This window comes from Anopheles coluzzii, chromosome 2 (assembly GCF_943734685.1).
Source record: "Anopheles coluzzii chromosome 2, AcolN3, whole genome shotgun sequence".
NCBI classification, from domain to species: Eukaryota; Metazoa; Arthropoda; class Insecta; order Diptera; family Culicidae; genus Anopheles; species Anopheles coluzzii.
In genome coordinates, this window is record NC_064670.1 from 109,754,025 (window position 1) to 109,772,221 (window position 18,197).

Below are 18,197 nucleotides of genomic sequence, written 5' to 3' on the forward strand. Positions count from 1 at the left end.
CTAATGCTGCCGTCTTCCCACTCCACGCGCCGCGCCGAAAAGAGAACGAGTTAAAGGCACAGAAGGTGACGGAAGAACTACACCGCGAGACACACAGCCTCCAGTGCGGTGGAGGCCAAAACCAGTTTTCACGACCAGCACTGTTAAGCAACACCACCACCGCCTGGTGGCATGCGCCTGGTGGGAGAAGACGAACCCCAAAGACCATGATAATAGATTTATGCTAATTTTTCATCGATTCTCATTCTCTGCCAAAAAAGAAAGGAAAAAAAAGTCCGCGTACTGTCGCGTTGTCGCCTATGGGTTCCTGGTTCCTGGTGTGGTTCTGGGCTGGAGCTTGGAGCCGGTTTGGATGGGAGAGAGCGAGAAAGTCATCGCCCGTAGGCTTAGGTCGTTGGAGATGAGGACAAGTAGACCGTAAAACCATAGGACCGTTTTCGGCTAATGTTGCTTTTCCTGGAGAGCCTGGATGTCTTCAAGTTTTTGGAGATCGTTAGGTAAAGTTTGCCAAACTGGACCGCACGTTCGAGAAGATGTGTCACTCTCCCTCTTGTCGGTGGAACGCGGAAGAATTTGGAAACGTTTAGGGGTTGTCTGGGACAGACCTCATTTACCGATAGCAGGTGGCGGGTCTTCTTTTTTATTTAATTCTCTATTTCTCTCTCTCTCTCTCTCTCTCTCTCTCTCTCTCTTTCTCTCTCTCTCTCATTCTCTCTACTTCTCTCTCTCTCTCTCTCTTTCGTTTCTTTAGCAAACTTTCTTTGATTTGCAAATTGTGTTCTGGGCGGACTCGTCGAATATTATGGTGCATAATAAATGAGCAGAACAGGTTCCTCTTCAGGCCTTAACGGAGAAAAGACTTTGCGAGCACACACACACGGTAAAACTTAAACCTGATTCTGATAAGCTTGCTACAACCAAAAATAACTGCTCGTGTGAAATTTACAAGAGTGTTTCCGGGTATGAGATGGTTTTGTGCCGTGCCCGATGCTATCGTTTTAACGGTGATACAGTTCTTTCATTTTGAAGGTATTACTCCCAAAAAAATAGAAATGTTTGTAAAGTAAACACAATTTTGTTTCCTTACTCATGTTCAAAGGTACTAACAAAATCCAACATGTAGAAGATCATGTATTGAGTGCGATCGCGAAATGGTTTTTTAGGTAGTTTTTTTTTCCTTTTCCAATTCCAAATTCGCACAAAATTGGCACTCCGTGGACAGGGAAAACCGGTAAAACATTCCCTCTCTCCTTGTTTAAGCATGCCGGGGGACTATATAAAGTTTTGCTTCGTCTTCCACCGATGGTCACAGTCCTCGAATGGAAGCCATCGTCCTGACTTTGAAGTTTGATTTAGAAGTAGCGACTAGATCATTCGCCTCAGCAAGGTGATTACAAAATTAAATTAACACCTAGCGCCTAACCAGCTCGACACATAAGCAGTACCGGACGCGAAGATCTGATCGGTAATGCAAACATGATCGAAGCCCTCCCAAACCTGCATACGATTACCGATTGAAATGCATACCTTCTGCTGCGGGCGTTGCGAAACACACGCACACCTGATGCTCTTCGTAGCGCAAAGGGTGGTTTATCGTGCCGTTAAGGTCAAACTTTTTTGGAGGTTTTGGATAGCAAAAGTAAAAGCGATACTCTTTACTAGCAGGGACAAAAAAAGACATATCACACCACAACGCAACGAGTGTCCCTGTCTTCCGTTGTTTTCTTCTTCATCTTCTTCCCCATCTTCTTCACGATCTTCACCTACTTGCTTAAGATTTCTACCCTCGTGTTTCGCAACCGTTCCGTTCGGCCCGTGATAAGCTGGTGGCGGGCCAGCTCTTCCTCCAGGTGGGCGATGTTGCGCTTCTGCTGCTGGTTGAAGCTCTTGTACGCCTCGATCAGCCCGATGTACGTGCTCATCAGTGTGCGGAGCTCCCGCGGCTTCAGGTTCACCATCACGTCCGAGCGCAGGAACGCCCCGAAGGTGGGCAACGTTGGCGGTAGCGGCAGCGGGGGCAGCTTTTGAAGGACGGTGACCGGGGAGCGGCACTGATTACGTCGTCGATCGGGCTCCGGGGCCGTTGATCCATTGGCTATGGCAGCAGGGCGCGGCTGCGTGTTGATCTTTGGAGCTTGGGTGTTACCAGCCGGCACGGTTGAGTTCACTCGCGTTTGTAAGGGCGATGCATCAGTTTGAACACTTTCAATCACGCCAGTGGTCGGCTGCAGCTCCCCTGTATTCACGTGACTCACTGTGGAGGATTCGAACGATCCCGAATTGGTGGTTGAGGACGCCTTGCTTCCCAAGCTACTCTCGCTGGTTTGTTTCGAGGTTAAGGTCGACGGTGTGGTGGTCGTTGGCGCTACCCGATCTTTCATGTCTACCGCTGGTTTGTCGGATGTATCTTGCTGCTCGAATACCGTATGCACACCCGGACCGTACTGTAACAGATAGGACACCTTTTCGATGCCTTCACATGCTCCCGGTCGTGGTAAAACGAGCACAAACACAACGCACCACAGAAGTAAGGTTAAACCAGTACACTTCATAACTTTTCTTGTCCGGGAAGCATCAGGAGTCGATTTCAAATGAAAAGATGTCTTCGCAGAACTGCCAACTTGCAATGAGCAAAACACTTACGAGCACTTACCTGCACCACGTACGCATCGGGTCTGCTAGGTGTATCACAATCGCGGCGTACTTCATGGTTCCCACTGATGCCACGCTGGGGAATGCAGTAGAACGTTCTCTTTTCTTTTGTGTCCACGAAGACACGCCATTCTTTTCCCCAATTTGTTTTGGGCGATTTTCTTCCCCACTGGACTGCACCTGGGAAATACGGTAGAACGAAGCTCCAATCGACAAATGTGCTTTGTGGTGAAGTTTCGCCACAAAGAACGGAGGCTGACTTTGGAGGAGCGCATTTTAATTTTCGGGACTGAACTTCAAACTGTTTGATCGCGGTTGATGCTGCACGATACAGATCTGAGAGCTGTCAGAGCCTATCTTTGGATGGGGTTTAATTGTACTTTAAAACTCATTTAGGTAACGAGAGAATGTTCTCTCCTTCTCTTAGCGGTTAAGTAATCTGCACCACAGTACGGGGTAAATAATCCTGCCCTTAGGCCGCAAAGTTTCAAACTGTTTGCTTGCAACCATGTACAGCCATCACATACCTTTCACTAAATGGAGAGAATACCAGTGCATCGGCATAGAACGTTGGCGCTCGGTGCCGGCAAGAACACGGCACACATGGAGTACAAAGCCAGTGCCAGCACGGTGGAAAAATAAATGAACTGATCTTTTTATTTCTACCGTTCAGAAGCCTGAAGAACCTGTCCGAAACAACACGACCCGACAATGCGGTGCTGCATCGTCCGGTGGTCACTTTTGGTGGCTACCCTGCTCATCTGCCTTATTGTGCTGGTGGGCGCGAAGAAATTTCGCGTGCCGGAAGACCGTCCCGACTATAAGCAGCTGGTGGTAAAGGCATCGGAACAGTTGGACAAGCAAATCCTGGACTTTGCATACTTTGTGCTGCAGTTCGAGCAGTTACGCACGCTATTGATATGGCAACGGTACGAGAGGCTAATGGAGGAACAGGAACAGAACAACTATCTGCTGGGATAGGTGTTGGTTGAGCAATAAAGTTGTACAAATATCACTTAAACTGTAAAGTCTGGTGTAAACGAGTTAATGTTCGTTGTCATACAATATCACATGGTTTTTAGTGGTACGGCTATGGGAAGTGTTTAATTGTTAAAGTGTGCACGAAATTCTGTCAAGGTGTGGACACATATCATCGAATTGAGTCAATTAATCGAATTAATAACGCGACAAAACTGTACTTCTCGTTCAAATGCCCTCAAACCGGTTACAGTCAGAACAATCCGGTAAAAGAATGAAGAACCGCTAGCAGAATTATTTCACTCAAATATTGTTAAAAATTTAATTTTTCTTTGTGAATTATTCAAACTCAAATAACATTTAGATGAATATTGCTTTTCGATGTTGAATTTGCGCAGTGTAAGCGCTCGTGAAGAATGATGGTTTAATATCAGTTTCGAAACTTCGAAACTTCAGGTTCGAAACGCATTATTATCATGGTTATCTTTTCAATAATAGACATTTTTGACAGAAAGATCATAGGAGATGGGAGAAAGTAGAGATTAAACAATATATTCCATTTAACTCACAATCAAAACTTAAATATTATTTATAAAAAAAAACATAAAAAAGTCACTTGAAAATTTGCGAAACAATACTCAACAATTTATGATGTTACCAAAACTGTTGCTTAATACGTGTACATAATTAAGTTTAATATTCATACTATGAAATAAAATCACCGAGGATCTCATTGTTAGCATCATAAGTCTCGGTTCATTTTATGAATTTAGCTAACAAACATATTACAAATTCGTGGTAGCTTTCGTGAGATATCAAGTTTATGTACGTATAAAACAAGATTATAAAATAGGGTATTAGAACAAAATTGATTTAAATTATGTACTGTATTTGAATGAATTTGAACTTCATATTTGAACTGCCCATGCTAGAAAATGATCTAAAGCTCATCAATTTGAACGAGTATCTAGTTAGTTTTACATATATAAGGTGGTGTTTTGATAAATACCTCAGCTCAGTAAAATCTTCCATCTAGTAGTTTAACTGAAATCAACAACCCAATTTCTACCAAAGTTCACGAGGTTTTTCAAAATATTAACAAGTATGACACGGATTTTATAAGCATTTATATGAAAGGACAAACATACACTACCACTCGTTTACGCGATCGAGAAGAACTAACAAACCTGCTGGAGAAAGTCAGAACCTTTCCAATCTGATTGGTGAAAATACGGCGAACGGATTCGTAGGAGGAGTAAACGGACGATTCTCCGGAAGCAAAAGTTCATATAAAGGAACTTACCATCGCATGCGAATGGGTTATTGATCCACGTCCACTGTGCCAGAGGTGAGTAAAGGACCTCAGCTCTCAGTGCAATCGTGTACCAACGACAATGACAGTCTTGCTTATGTGAAGTATTAATCCATTTCCGATCTGCTCTGTTTCATTTCTTCTTAAGCATTAGAAAACGCAACCATGTCCAGCAAGCAAATCATTCTACTCGCAGCCTGCACCGTCCTGTTGGTGATCGCGTCCGTTGTTTCGGCGTCCCCAAGCGATTCAGCACCCGATAGGGCACATGAGGTGTCAGCCAAATCGTACTTCGGATATCAAACACAACCGAAGGACTCCTACAAGAAGCTGACGGAAGAAGTGACCGAGTACTGTCGCCTGATCAGTCCCGAAATCACCGGCCTGAGAGACAAAATCGAAACCCTGCAAAAGAAGCTGTTCTACCGAAAGGACAAAGACCACGGCGGCTACAACTACAATGACCTGGAGCAGATGCAGAGAATGTTGGCCCAGCAAAAGGCGGCCCTGGATGCGCTGCGCAATGAACGGCCTAGTGTTTAGGGAAGGGAATGGGACATTTAGTACGAACGGATTATGGCATGCCTACAATTAAGTGTTTTATGTTTAGAAGCGAACTAGACCGAACGGAGGAAAATTATGCTCGAAAATAAAATTATTTAAAATGCAATGATTTTGTTATTTTCAATTCCTATATATTGCAATCCTCTTAATCCTGTGAATGTTTAAAAAATAATAATTTCCAGAAACAGCATTTGAATCATAAACACATATTTATACCTATTACCCAACAAAAAAGATGAGGAAGCACGCAAATTTAACATGAAAGCTTTTATCACAATGCATTTTTAATTTTTTGTAGTATTAGCAGAGATTCACGTTTGGCCAAGTCGCCTTAATGGACCTTATTTATCTTTGAAACAATCCCAAAATCGTGACTCGAATTCGAATTCCTCGTCCAGAAATCTTTTCTCATATTCGGATTTGTTTAAAACAAGGTAAGAAAATTGGCACATGTAATTTGATAGTTAAATACCTTGTAGGTTTTTAACTGTTATAACTCGCATTTGATGTCTTTGCGAGGTTATGGTTTAGTCTTGTTCATTCACAGTTCAACAAGGTTCATTGTATGAAGATGGCGAATTCCCACCATCGATTAGCATATCCATAAGGATGTAAATAAGCATTAGTCATAGATTTGATCGTGTCATGCCTGCCTTTCAAATGTTGGTAGCAACAACATTTGAAGGACATCACTATGGAGGTTCGTGTCAACATGTGAAGAAAAGTTGACATGTGTAGATTTTACTTATGAAAGTTCCAATAATATTTTTATCATAAATTTTTGTAAGAGCTTTTTAGTATAATCTAATAATTTAGTTTAATACCTTATCAATTCAGAATGATTTTTTTATATTTACCATTTTTGAAGTGCATTTAGTGTTCACGAGCAAAAAATCAGAATTTCTTCTTTCTCACATCAATCAAAGATTGTGTATTTTACAACAATTTGAATTTATTGGTTTGGCTTTATTTTAATTTTATTGTTTTTTTAAACTATTTTTTTGTTGTATCTATCAAAATTCAAAATTAAATCTCCATGCAGATTCTATACTAGTAGCAAATACAATAGCTTTAAGCTAATATAAACTGCGTAACACTTACTCAGCAAGCAATCTCGTTTTAGATATTCTTCAAATAGCAGCTGATATGCATGATTTAATTCTATATTCCAAAACTCTTGAGCGATTGCTTTCTTGAGCGATCAAAGATCAAATAAATACTTTTTGTTGATAATTGTGTATATATTTTCATTATGTTTTAAATATTTTAGGACGTTTTAGGATTGTTCGAAATGTTTTCCCTCATTATGAAAGATTTACGTTAAATAAAAATGGTATTTCAATGGGATATAGATTTGTTCGTTATTCATTGTTCATATTAATACGCATCCTATTGATTGTAAGTGCAATATAATCCGGGTGACAGTCAGTTCTCAACACTTTAAAAACGTGACATCGAATTTAATTTTGAAACTTTTCACATCAAACCATACTATATTTTGATCAAGATTGCACATGGAATTAGTTGTATTGTCGTTTCGTACAACTGTTCGTATTTGTTTTTATTATTTCTCAGTGATATTAAGATAAAAATTAAGCTATTTTAGTTGTGTGTATCCGTGAAGGTATTGTTTCTAAAATTTGTTAAATGCTCAAGGTTTTGTGCTATTGGCGATTTTTGTGAAGTTGTGATATGTGGAACAAATTTCTCAATTCCCTTTATTAATTTTAGCCAGTTATAATATTTTGCTGCATAGCTTTAATTAAAACATTTATTATTTTTCGGTATTTAACTTGATTTTCATGATGAAAATTGTATAAACAACTTATTTTGAAACGGTTTTCCATTTTCATCTTTTCATTCAATTTTACATTTGTGAATGCTTTCATTATTTTTGATTATTGAATTTCATCCATCAGGCTTACCTTGTTTCGTATCGTAAAGAACATCAAAAAAGGATAGCATTATTAACATTTTTCCGAACACTTGACCAAACATTCAATTCCAACCCGATCGTTATTTTTTCTTATCCTGATTGGTGAAAGTACAGGATCACCTTTCTCCCTAAAACGTGACAACCGAAGGGGAGGAGCTAGAACATTCTCCTCGAACACAGCCGGGTTGCATATATCGAAATGCAAGTCCATATAAAAACGAACGCACAGCACTACAGTACGCTTATTACTTTCGTAGAACTCTCTGTCAGCACAGAGTGTATGAGGTGAGACCCCGGGTCCGAACAGCGAACCCTTTCTTCTTTCAGCCACTTTAGCTCCCCATTTCCCCCAAACCATCGCAATGTTACTAATGACTTTCTTTCGCGTCTTGTAATTCTGCTCCACACAACTAGCACCACGATGAGTTTGACAGGCAAGTTGCTTATTCCACTGTTCGGTGTGGTGCTGCTGTGTGGCGTAGTGCTGGCGGGCGATCTCAACTACGACGACATCAACTCGCTACCGGCGGAGGAGAAACGTCGCATCATCCGGGAGCTGCTGCGGGCCCAGCGGGACATCCGGGGCGCTCTGCTCAAAATCCACTACAGCCTGAACGGCGAGGAATTCGATGCGGACGGTAAGGAGGACCCGTACTGGCAGGGCTGCTGGGATAAGGAACTGGCCGGCTACAGGCAATACTTGGAGGAAAGGATGAGCGCTCTGAGTGAAAGTGTGAAGCAATCACACACGATGATGGACGAGATCATCGATCGCGTCAAGCCTTACTGGTACGGTCATCATAAGCCGGGCTATGGTGGACCGTACGGTGAGTATGGTCCCCCCGGATACGGTCCCAGCTACGGATCGGGATACGAAAGCGGGTACAGACCGGAACCCCCGACCGGATCGACGCCCGAAACAACGAGCTACAGACCGACCACGGAGTCGTACCATCCCAGCGGTGACGATGACGATGATTACTACGCCCGGAGTCGCCCCGTAGGTGGAAGCCGACGATACGGCCGCGAGCTCGATGTGACGAAGGAAACGAACGAGGAAGTGCCGGTTCCGGAGGTGAAGGTAGATCCGATCGAGGAAGCTGCAGTAGTCGACGCACTGGACCAGTTGGCCGAGGAAAAGCCGTAGGGAAGCACGAAATGATACACAAAACAAACCACAGCAAGGAACACAACTAGGATTATTTATTAAGAACACTTTGGACGTATGCTAACACTAAATCCAATCGCTCTCGGTTGAAATAAATCATACACACAATGAAGTCTGCCTTGTCTTGTTTGCGTTTCTGCTAGCTGCGAGGTGATTGCCTGTGGAGTTCTTCGTTTGCCTTCATTACACTCGCTAACAGTTCCTCCAGAGCTTCATAGTGCCCCGGCGGTATCTCGGTTGAAGGTCGTGTTGGCGCCCGCAGTCCACCGGGTGCACGGGTTGTCGTTTCGCCCTGAAAGGCACTCCACAGCCCGGTCAGTGCGTCGATTGCGGGATGTATGATGATCAGCTGCTTCGTGGAGAGTTGTGCCGTATCCTCAGCAGTCCTGGAACAGCAGACCATCAGCAATGGTAGCATCAGCACGATGCGAAGAATTTGAAACACTTGAACCATTGTCCCTAATTCACACGCTTTAGCACAAACGTAACGATGGTTCAGATGATAATGCACGACTGAATCTTTCGAGGTGGAGGCTGGATACGAACGACATCTGAACTTTCACTGCAACGAGTGACGTTTCAACTTTCACCTGAAGGGTCACTGGTAAATCAATGCTTCACACAAATGGCAATTTCATTACTCATCAAGCAAAACCATAAAACATGTAATGTACACTTTCTCAAGGATGGTTTGGTAGGTAGTGTTCATCGTATAACATGCAAGCGTTGACCTATTCCGAACCGTTCAAAGAGGTTTATTTTGTCGGGTTTCTGTCCTGTCGTGCAACTTAAAATATATAGCATCAAGATGACGATACTTTTATTTCTCAATATTCAAAGAATAACAGAATCCAAAGTTTTTAAAAGAGACGTAAAACTTGTTATGTTCTAAACTACAGAAATAGTCATAAGCTGTATCTGTTGGTACAATGTTAAGAGAACACGGTAATCATTAATCATTTCGTAAAATGTACCTATCCAAACCAAATTAACTGTCGTGGGTCAATGTTTCCTCGCTTTTGCACAGTCGATTCCTTATCCTATACATTGACCTCTCTTTGTTGTACGTTGTGTTAATGCATGAACTTTGATGTTGAGCTGTCAAGTTGTTTGTAAGCCACTGATTGAGGAATGTATCAACCAACAAACGCGAAACGATGAAGATGTTGCTATATCTTAATAATGTCATACTAATACAGACACAAAGTCATCCTTAGTGAAATAAAAGAAATAGCCATAAAAAGCAATAAAACGCACAGCTAAGCGCTTAACATGCTTTAAGGTGTTTTGATGCGATTAGCCTAACGACCTTCGCGGTCATGTCGGTCTTCTACAAAACCGCTAGACTAGTCTTTGGCTTATATGCTATATTTGTCCATACCATCAGATTCAACTCGGCATTAGAATGAAAAGAAGTTTATGTCATAAAATTCGAACAAACCGACCTTGCTATGTGGTACTTCGATGACAAACTTCCTTCTTAGCGCAACGGTCTACTCGATCGTGCTGGCTTCTACAGGTTTCCTAGACGTTAGTCCTTGAATGAGCGCTACAGACGTGAGAGAGAGCCTCTTGGCAGCCTTGTAGAAGCTGGCGCGTCTAGCCAAAATAACCCCAGAGGCCAAAGACAAAAACAAATTATTTAATAAAATTTAATATTAAAAAACAACTGGAAGCTTTTGGTCTTTTAATTTTGAGATTAGCTAATGCGGCTTCCAAAATAATGTTATTAGTAAAACGGGTTTGCCTATTAAATCAGTGCAAAAATGTGAATGTTGTCAAAGAAGTCACCAATTGGTCCTTCAAGTGCATTTTTTTAGTTTAGCCTAAAAGACACATTAGTTCACTGTTAATCGTTATCTATGCATCTCTAAGCATGATACATAAACTATGCTCTCTTTTTGTGTTTGGTGTGCCTTCGTTCTTTGTTGAAGTTTTAACTCCAACCCAGGCCCTATGCAGTCACACGAATGTAGGCCCTTCTAAAGCCCTTTTAACAAGAGGTTCTATGTGGGATTCTTATCCAGAGAATGATTGGGAAGTAAATTTACTTGTAAGCGGGGGATGGGTTTCTTTTTTCGAGCCCCACGCGGTCGTTTAGTTCATGTACTGCTTTATCCGCCCCTGCTACAACCTGCCTCAATCTCCTAATGCAGGACTAATAGCCTATTTTGCTTTATTAACCATAAGGTGAAATATAGCAAATCAATTAGGATAATGCTATTAGGAGTTAGATTTAGGCTGAGCAAACTCTAGATTTTTGATTTGCAATACACTAAATCAAACTTAATTTAAATTTTTCACGAACAATGTTTTCTGAACATTTTGCAGTAAAACTGTTACAAAGTAGTCTGTTACTTAAACACTCCATGAGCTTTAAAATCAAACTCAATCTGCCCAATCCCAATTGTAATGGCATGTGTTAACCTTTATAAGACGCAAAGCTTCTTTGCTGTTATCCGGTTCTCTTTGTAACGCTTAATCCAACAGTGCAATTGGTAGATAAACAGTCAACACTCCTTAGTATTTATCTCAAGCCCTTCCCGCACCAATCCCACGTACTACTTCGTTCTTGACATGCTCAAACACTAAATTGTAAAAGCATATTCAATAAAGCCCGTTAACGCTTAATACTGCAGTTTTATTGCTGTTCATGTTATGCTGCAGGCTCGCCTCGATATCGATTACTTGGAGAGGCAAAGGCAAAAACAAAACATACCCCAAGTGCAAGTCACGCAGCAGTCACACGTCCCCGGTGGGGTAAGAATCAAATTTCGATGCTCGTAGCATCGCACCAACCCGTTAACCACCCCATAAGCTCAAATTTATTCTTATCTCAGCAATTGCAAATGGGATTTCTTTCACCATCATCATTTCACCTGAGCGCACGTTGGAAATTTGCGGTTTAATTTATGGCATTTAATTAGCTTCTGATTTTTCCGTACCTTTGTCGCATGCATCGCCTCCAAAGAGAATGCTGGGAATTCGATATCTGTTCACGGTTTGGTACCTGCAACCTACCGCACATCCTGTCAAAAAAAAATGAACTCCAAAAAAAACCTGGAACCTGGAATAGGTTCCTTTCCAAAAACGCTACGAATTAAGCCCTTCACTTTGACCTACATTTTGAGCGTGGACGTTGCACCGTTACAGGAAGAATGCACAATTCATTCCCAATTCTTCTACGAGCGCAACAAAATAAACATAAACAATAAGTTGGTGGCCTCTGCTTCATCACGAGCAACTGTGCCTTTGAACTTGACCATCGCGCGACAAACTTGAATCGACAATCCCAGGGGTAACCCTTACGAACTGCACAAGTGAAAGGTCCAGCAAACGGTACATTACCCGGCGTGATAAGACCGATCGGTGTACTGCACCTCGAAATCAGCTGGTTGGTGTGAAGCTGATGATGCAGAACACCCAAAAGTTTGGTGCTCCGAGCCGAGTTTGGTGGGTTTCCTTTTACCGCCCTGTTCTTAATGCACCGCTCCTCCAAGGAGCAAACTCGCACAGGAAACATTCATTAAGATAATTTGATGCATTTACATTCTTCGCTGGTCTACCTATTTTTTTTTTTTGAAGAAGGTCTTACTCGGAACCTTTCACACCTTTTTCAAGTGAGGAGGCGCATAACGTTTATTTTGATGAGCGCATTTTATTCGCAGCATTGAGTTTTACGGCAAACTTGACTGGGGCACGTTCTTGCTCGGCGAGGACACCAAAGGCTGGAAGTGAAAGGTGAACTGTAATCGGATCAGAAAGAGGATCGTTCTTGTTTTTGCTTTCTTCTTCTTCTTCTTCTTCTACCCCGTCTTGTTCTGATTTGATTTTTGACGCTGCAAAAGGAGAAGGGCACATAACGGGGCATTTGCCAATTGTTTTACCGATGTTTCCATGCAGTACCGCATGGTTGGGGTTCTTTTTTTTCATTTACTCGTTTATTTACCCATCATCGTAATGTCAATTACCAGCCAAAAACCGGCTGATCGGCAGGATTTGTTGGCAAACGGGAAGGAGTAAAAAAAGAACGCCTTTCTAAAAATGTAGAACAACCGTGCATGCCTTCAAGAATCACTAATGATCGCTTTCGGACATTGCAGGCTGGGTCTTCTCCTGAATGTTGCCAATTTGTTGGACGTTCAGGTGCCGAAAAAGAATGGGTTCAATTATTTTAATTTCTTCATCCACCAACAAACAAGATGCCCCAAAAATGGGACAAAATAAAGGCAATGTCCTTTCTCTGCCTTTCTCCGGTGGGGGGAGGAGGAAAGCACATTCACGGAAATTAAGAACTTGCCAACAAACAGGTTAATGTATTGTAAATGAGATTTTGGAGATGAGAGATCATCAAAGGTACGATTTGGCGTAATTAATTAAAATACTTTTCATTTGATGCGAACAGCGAGTACCTCAGAGTTTAAATGGTAGGTCATTATTTTGTGATAAAATAAAGACACACGAAACCCATTCGTTATAATTGAATTTTTTGGAAGTTTTTTACCTTATTGTTCATTTCCATTTGAATTGTCTTGTGTTTAAACTCATCACCACCAAGAACATATTACAGCTTCTCGCTTTGGCTTTTCGCATTATTTTCCGTTTTTTTTTTTTGTGTTGCCATTCTTTTTTATCTTTTGTTTGTGCTACATTTTCGTTTGCTTCTTTCGGTGCTTCAAAGCGTTTTAATAACAGTTATCCATTACGTTTCATGTTGTATGTATTTATTGGTTTAAAAAGAAAGAAAGGTCTCCATTATCCCTGATTCTGGTTCACTTCATTATCCCTGATTGTATATATTTTAATAATAAATTCATCCCTCCCTGTAAATTGAATATTGGTCGTCGATTTAATAATCCCTCTTCCCAGTCCCCACTGAACTATCATAAATCACGCAATCTGGCTCCCCACGATCGACGCTCCCGCTGCAGCCGCTTCTTGCTTTCCTGCGCCTTACGGATGAAGGAAAAATCGTTTGCATCCCAACCGTTGCGGACGACTCCGAGCGATGGCTTCACGGTGGTCGGAATTGCGTAGCTGACCGGTTTCGCACCGAACGTAAACAAACTCTCGACTGACGGTGGCGTTACGGTTTCCGCCCGAGCGGAAACGGTAGTTGTCGGCGGTGTGGTAAGCTTGGCCGGAACTGCTACCGTGTACGGGCCATTTCGATTAAGCTTACGACGTTCTAGAAAGGCCGTCAGTGCGTCTTTTTTGGGAGGCGCTATGGGTGCGCTTTCAGGTGGTGACGTTTGGAGCTTTAGAGCGGGGAACTGTTCCTGTGGTGGTGAGATTCGGGGCGGAATGCGTTCCGGGAAGGATGGATACTGTGGTAGCTTCGCCGGAGCCAAGAAATCCGTTGGCTCAATGGGTTGTCGTTGTGGAACAGGTCCTGCGCGGTACGAATCATCGTATGGATACGGTTGTGCTGGACCAGTAGGACCTACAAATGGAACTTTGGGAGCTGTAGAACCTAACCTTAGATTGGTTCTAAGCTCACCCGTTGGCTTTGAGGCGTACGCAAAGGGTTCTGCTAGACCTGCCGGACTTCTAACTGGAGCTCTTGGGTCTGTGGAACCGAATCGCAGATTGCTTCTTAGCTCACCAATTGGCTTTGAGTCGAACGAATATGTTTCTACAGGTCCTCCAGGACTTCTCAATGGAGCTCGGCGGTCTGTGGAACCAAGTCTTACATTGCTTCGAAGCTCACCAGTTGGAGTCCTTATCTTTGAGGGATTTCTACGCAAAGCGACAGATGATTGCTGGGCATCAAACTCGGATTCTTCCTCTTCTTCCTGGGATTCAATTGACTCTTCCCATCGATGTTTCGTCTTTTCGTACGGTCGTCGACGTCTTGGTGGTGGAGCTCTCCTCGAATCGTTTCCATCCTTTCGCCGATGACCGATAGGCAATGGGTTGTGAATTTCTTCCAGTTGTGACTCGTTCGGTGGATACATGAAGTAATGTATGTAGTTGTAGTACTTATTGCCGTAAATTTGTGTGTGAGAGCTTCCGGTGTTGGGTGGCACAGCGTCGGGCAGTGATGCTTGATCCCGATAAAGCTCCGACGGTACCAGCTTTGGAGGAGAATAATCGACCTTTCTTGTACTCGATGGTGGCACCGCAGTAGTAGACGTAGTGGTAGTTGTCTCCAAAGTAGTGGTGGTTGTTGTTCGCTCGGTCGTAGTAGTAGCTCCTGCCGTTGTTTCAGTACCATTGGAGACTGTTGCAGTGACTATTGTGGACAACTCTGTGCTTTTCTCCGTTGTGTCGCTTAAGCGTTCAGCCGGACCAGTGGAGCTGTTGGAGCATTCCGTTACATCATACAGTACGATCGGTATCTGTGACGTACGTTCGTTGTATCGTCGCACTAGCTCTTCGTAGGTTTGCGAAAGATTGGCCGATTGATTTCGGAGCATGCTAATTTCATCGTTCACCTTTGCGACCAGCTGCTGAAACTCACTCAAGCTTATCTGACGCTTTGCGGAGGGTTTAGCAGTTGTTCCGCTGGTGCCCGAAGCTGTGCTGAGGATGCTTCTGACCGTGGAGCTGCTAGAGATGGGGTTAGCTCTTGCCAAAATAGGAACTGCGGACGTACTTGAGGTGGTGGTTGAGCTCGGTATGGTTGTGCTGGTGGTAGTGGTAGTGATTGTGGTGGAAGGGGTGCTAGTGAAAGGTTCAGTGACCGTTGTAGGGGAAGTTGTGGTGGTGGTGGTGGTAGTGGTGGCTTTTTCTTCTAGCAACCGTGTCGTTCCCACATCCTCTTCTATCGCGATCGCTCCGATCAAGCATCCAAAGGCGACCCAAAGTGACAGTTGCTTTGACGCTAGTTTCTATCGCAAAGAAAGTAATTAGAACCGCAATTAGCAACTCATTAGCAAGCCAATAGAATTTAATCCGTTGTAATTGAACTTACCATGACTTTCGAAGGCGCTTTTTCCTCACAGTACAGCTCGAGCGCTCTGTACGAAGATACACTCGACGATAGAATGAAGCCGCAACCGGTCGTGCTGGGCTGCAGAATCGTTGCGAAAAGTGAGAGGCACCCTTGTTCTGACGCGTACTGCATGTTACGAGAGCAAAACAACCCCCCCAAACAAAACCAAAAAGAGAGGATAGGGAGGTCGGCGAATGATTGCAAAGCAATCAGAAAAGGAAAGCCTGTGCCAAACTTCCGCCCGACGCACAGTGCATAAAGCTGGTGAGCATGTTGCGAACCTCTTTCATTCTACTTTCATCCGAACGCCGAAGCATACGGAAACACACGGTAAGCGTCAATCGTGCGGTAACGTTTCGTGTTTCTTCGAAGAAATTCGCTCATCTTCTTGCATCCCTTTACCCACCACCATCGTGGCAGCATTAGAATGAAGTCACTCGCATTACTCTGCACGCTGGTGCTGTTTGCCATCGTACGCGATGCGCACTCGCTGGACACCAGCGGAAAGGTTCCGGCGCCGCGACCGGCCGAGCGGTTGCTCGACAATCTTGACATCCTGCAGGAAGACGGCGGCTTTGATCCGCTCGCACCGGTTTCCCAGCACACGGAGCTGTTCGAAATTGCGAAGCGTTTGGCGCAGAAGAAGGAGTCCGGAATTGAGGCACGTGACGGGTACGGTGGCTACCATCCGGGCGGTGAGATGAACAATCTGGACCGGCTCGAGTACTACACGAAACAGTTCCTCAACCTGGCGGTCGACGTGTCCTACTCGTCCGTTTATCTGCTCGGCAACTACACACGATTCGTCCACAATGCTAACAAGAAGTTCATCATCGTTTTTGAATAAACCGCTGCCCTTAATTTATAATGCTAGACTGAACATAAAATTTGCGTGTTACCTTTTTGTCTTAAACAAGAACTCACGAAAGAAAAGATTGAATATAAAAATATTAAAAGCAAATGATAATGATTGATGAATTGATGGGAAGATACTTTCCATAACGCCGGATGGGATCGATTTCAATTTAGCCTTTTTCTGGATACACCTTGTCGTTCTGATTGTTACTGATAAACGTTCGGACTGGTTTTGGGCTCAAAATTTACATATTTCTGCAGTTTAGGAAATCAAAATAAAGCTTTTGAAATATCTCAAGACATTGCTTAGGTGTTCTATGTATAATTATTAAATTCATAAATTTAAGTTTAAATTTTTACTTTCAAAACTGTATATATGTTTACTTGTTTTACTGAGAAAGATCGGCTAAGGCATGTTATTGAAAATAAAAATAAAAATTATCATTCCAAACTCAAAAGAGAGCACAATTAAATATTTATACAAATTCCTCCACACATATTATTATTATTATTTATTTATTCTGTAGGAACGGCTTTGGTCGTATTGGTTTTATTAATATTATTATTATTGTCAAAATATGTATCTGCTAATAAATCCTGATTCATATCAGTTCCACATTAGTTAATCACTTTATTCCCTAGTAAAGATTACACAAATTCATCAACGAACTTTTCAAGAGAGCTTTGCCTATTGATTGGAGACTTTTAGAAAGGATAAATATCACATTTTGATAAAAGATTATTTTCTCATTAGTTTTTATTTTCATCAAATTTCATTGATGTTTAGATATTTATCTTTATCAAATTAATTATATTTTAAATATTTGTTCGGCTCATTATGAGTTAAATGAAACATCAAGAAAAGATAAAAATCAGTTTAACAAGAATAATCTGAGTCATATGATTCTGGATTCGACTGTCTGAGGGACATTCTTGGGGCATATTCTCGCCTAACTCCAGAATGCACATATCAATTCAAAACATCATCAAATCGACATCCAAAAGGCATAACGAAACAGTGGAAAACAGTCTAATAAAAGTCACAAACCTTTAATAAAATAAGCTAACAAAATTTAAAAACAACTGCATGATTTCATACATACAAATATTAAACAGTGTTTGCTATTAATCTCATAATATAGCATCAACCATATTTTGTTCAAGCTATAAGCGACGTTCATTCGCCGAACTTCGTTCACGTGAGACCGCTCTATTTAACAATATACCAACATACATCGGCTCATCAGTCCCGATCGTTCGCTTCCACCAATCAGACCATTTCGCTCCGGAAGGCCCTAAAGAACCACCGAACCCCCGAGGAACTCCACGCACTGCGCATATAAAGGCCAACATCAACGGTTTAAACCATACCATTCGTCCCCCGATTCAATCGAGACGAAGTTCGGCAAAGTGTCCGCAAAAATCCCGGTGGAAAACGTCGCACACCCAAACCCCGCTCTCTCTCGCTCTCCCAACATCACACGATGCCCAAATCTGCCACAACTCTAGCCGTGCTGGCACTGGCACTGATAGCTATCGTCGGTATCGACCAGGCCTCGTCCGGTATCGTGCTCAGTGAAGCAATACGATTGAAAGACTCCCCTAAGGGTGTCCTGCAGCTGAACGCGGTCGTCCACTTCCCGAATCCACCGCCGCCGCCCGCCACCGTCGAGGAAAAGCTGGACTACCTGGAGCTGGTGCTGGCCGAGCTGGAATCGCAACTGCCCCGAAAGTCGCTCTTCCGTTGGCTGTTCCAGGACCGCACTCGGCTGGCGTCGGGCTTCGAGAAGGAGTT

The 18,197-nt window shown here is 42.8% G+C and overlaps 1 protein-coding gene across 1 annotated transcript; it reads right to left on the reverse strand.

The window, feature by feature from the left end:
* Positions 1–13,493: 13,493 nt before the first annotated feature.
* LOC120961424 (uncharacterized) lies at positions 13,494–15,679 on the reverse strand. The gene is made up of 2 exons (XM_040385139.2): positions 15,527–15,679; positions 13,494–15,443 (listed from the first exon to the last, which is right to left on the reverse strand). Exons 1-2 carry the CDS (start codon positions 15,677–15,679, stop codon positions 13,494–13,496), a joined length of 2,103 nt encoding a protein of 700 aa, XP_040241073.2.
* Between the last annotated feature and the right edge of the window lie 2,518 nt (positions 15,680–18,197).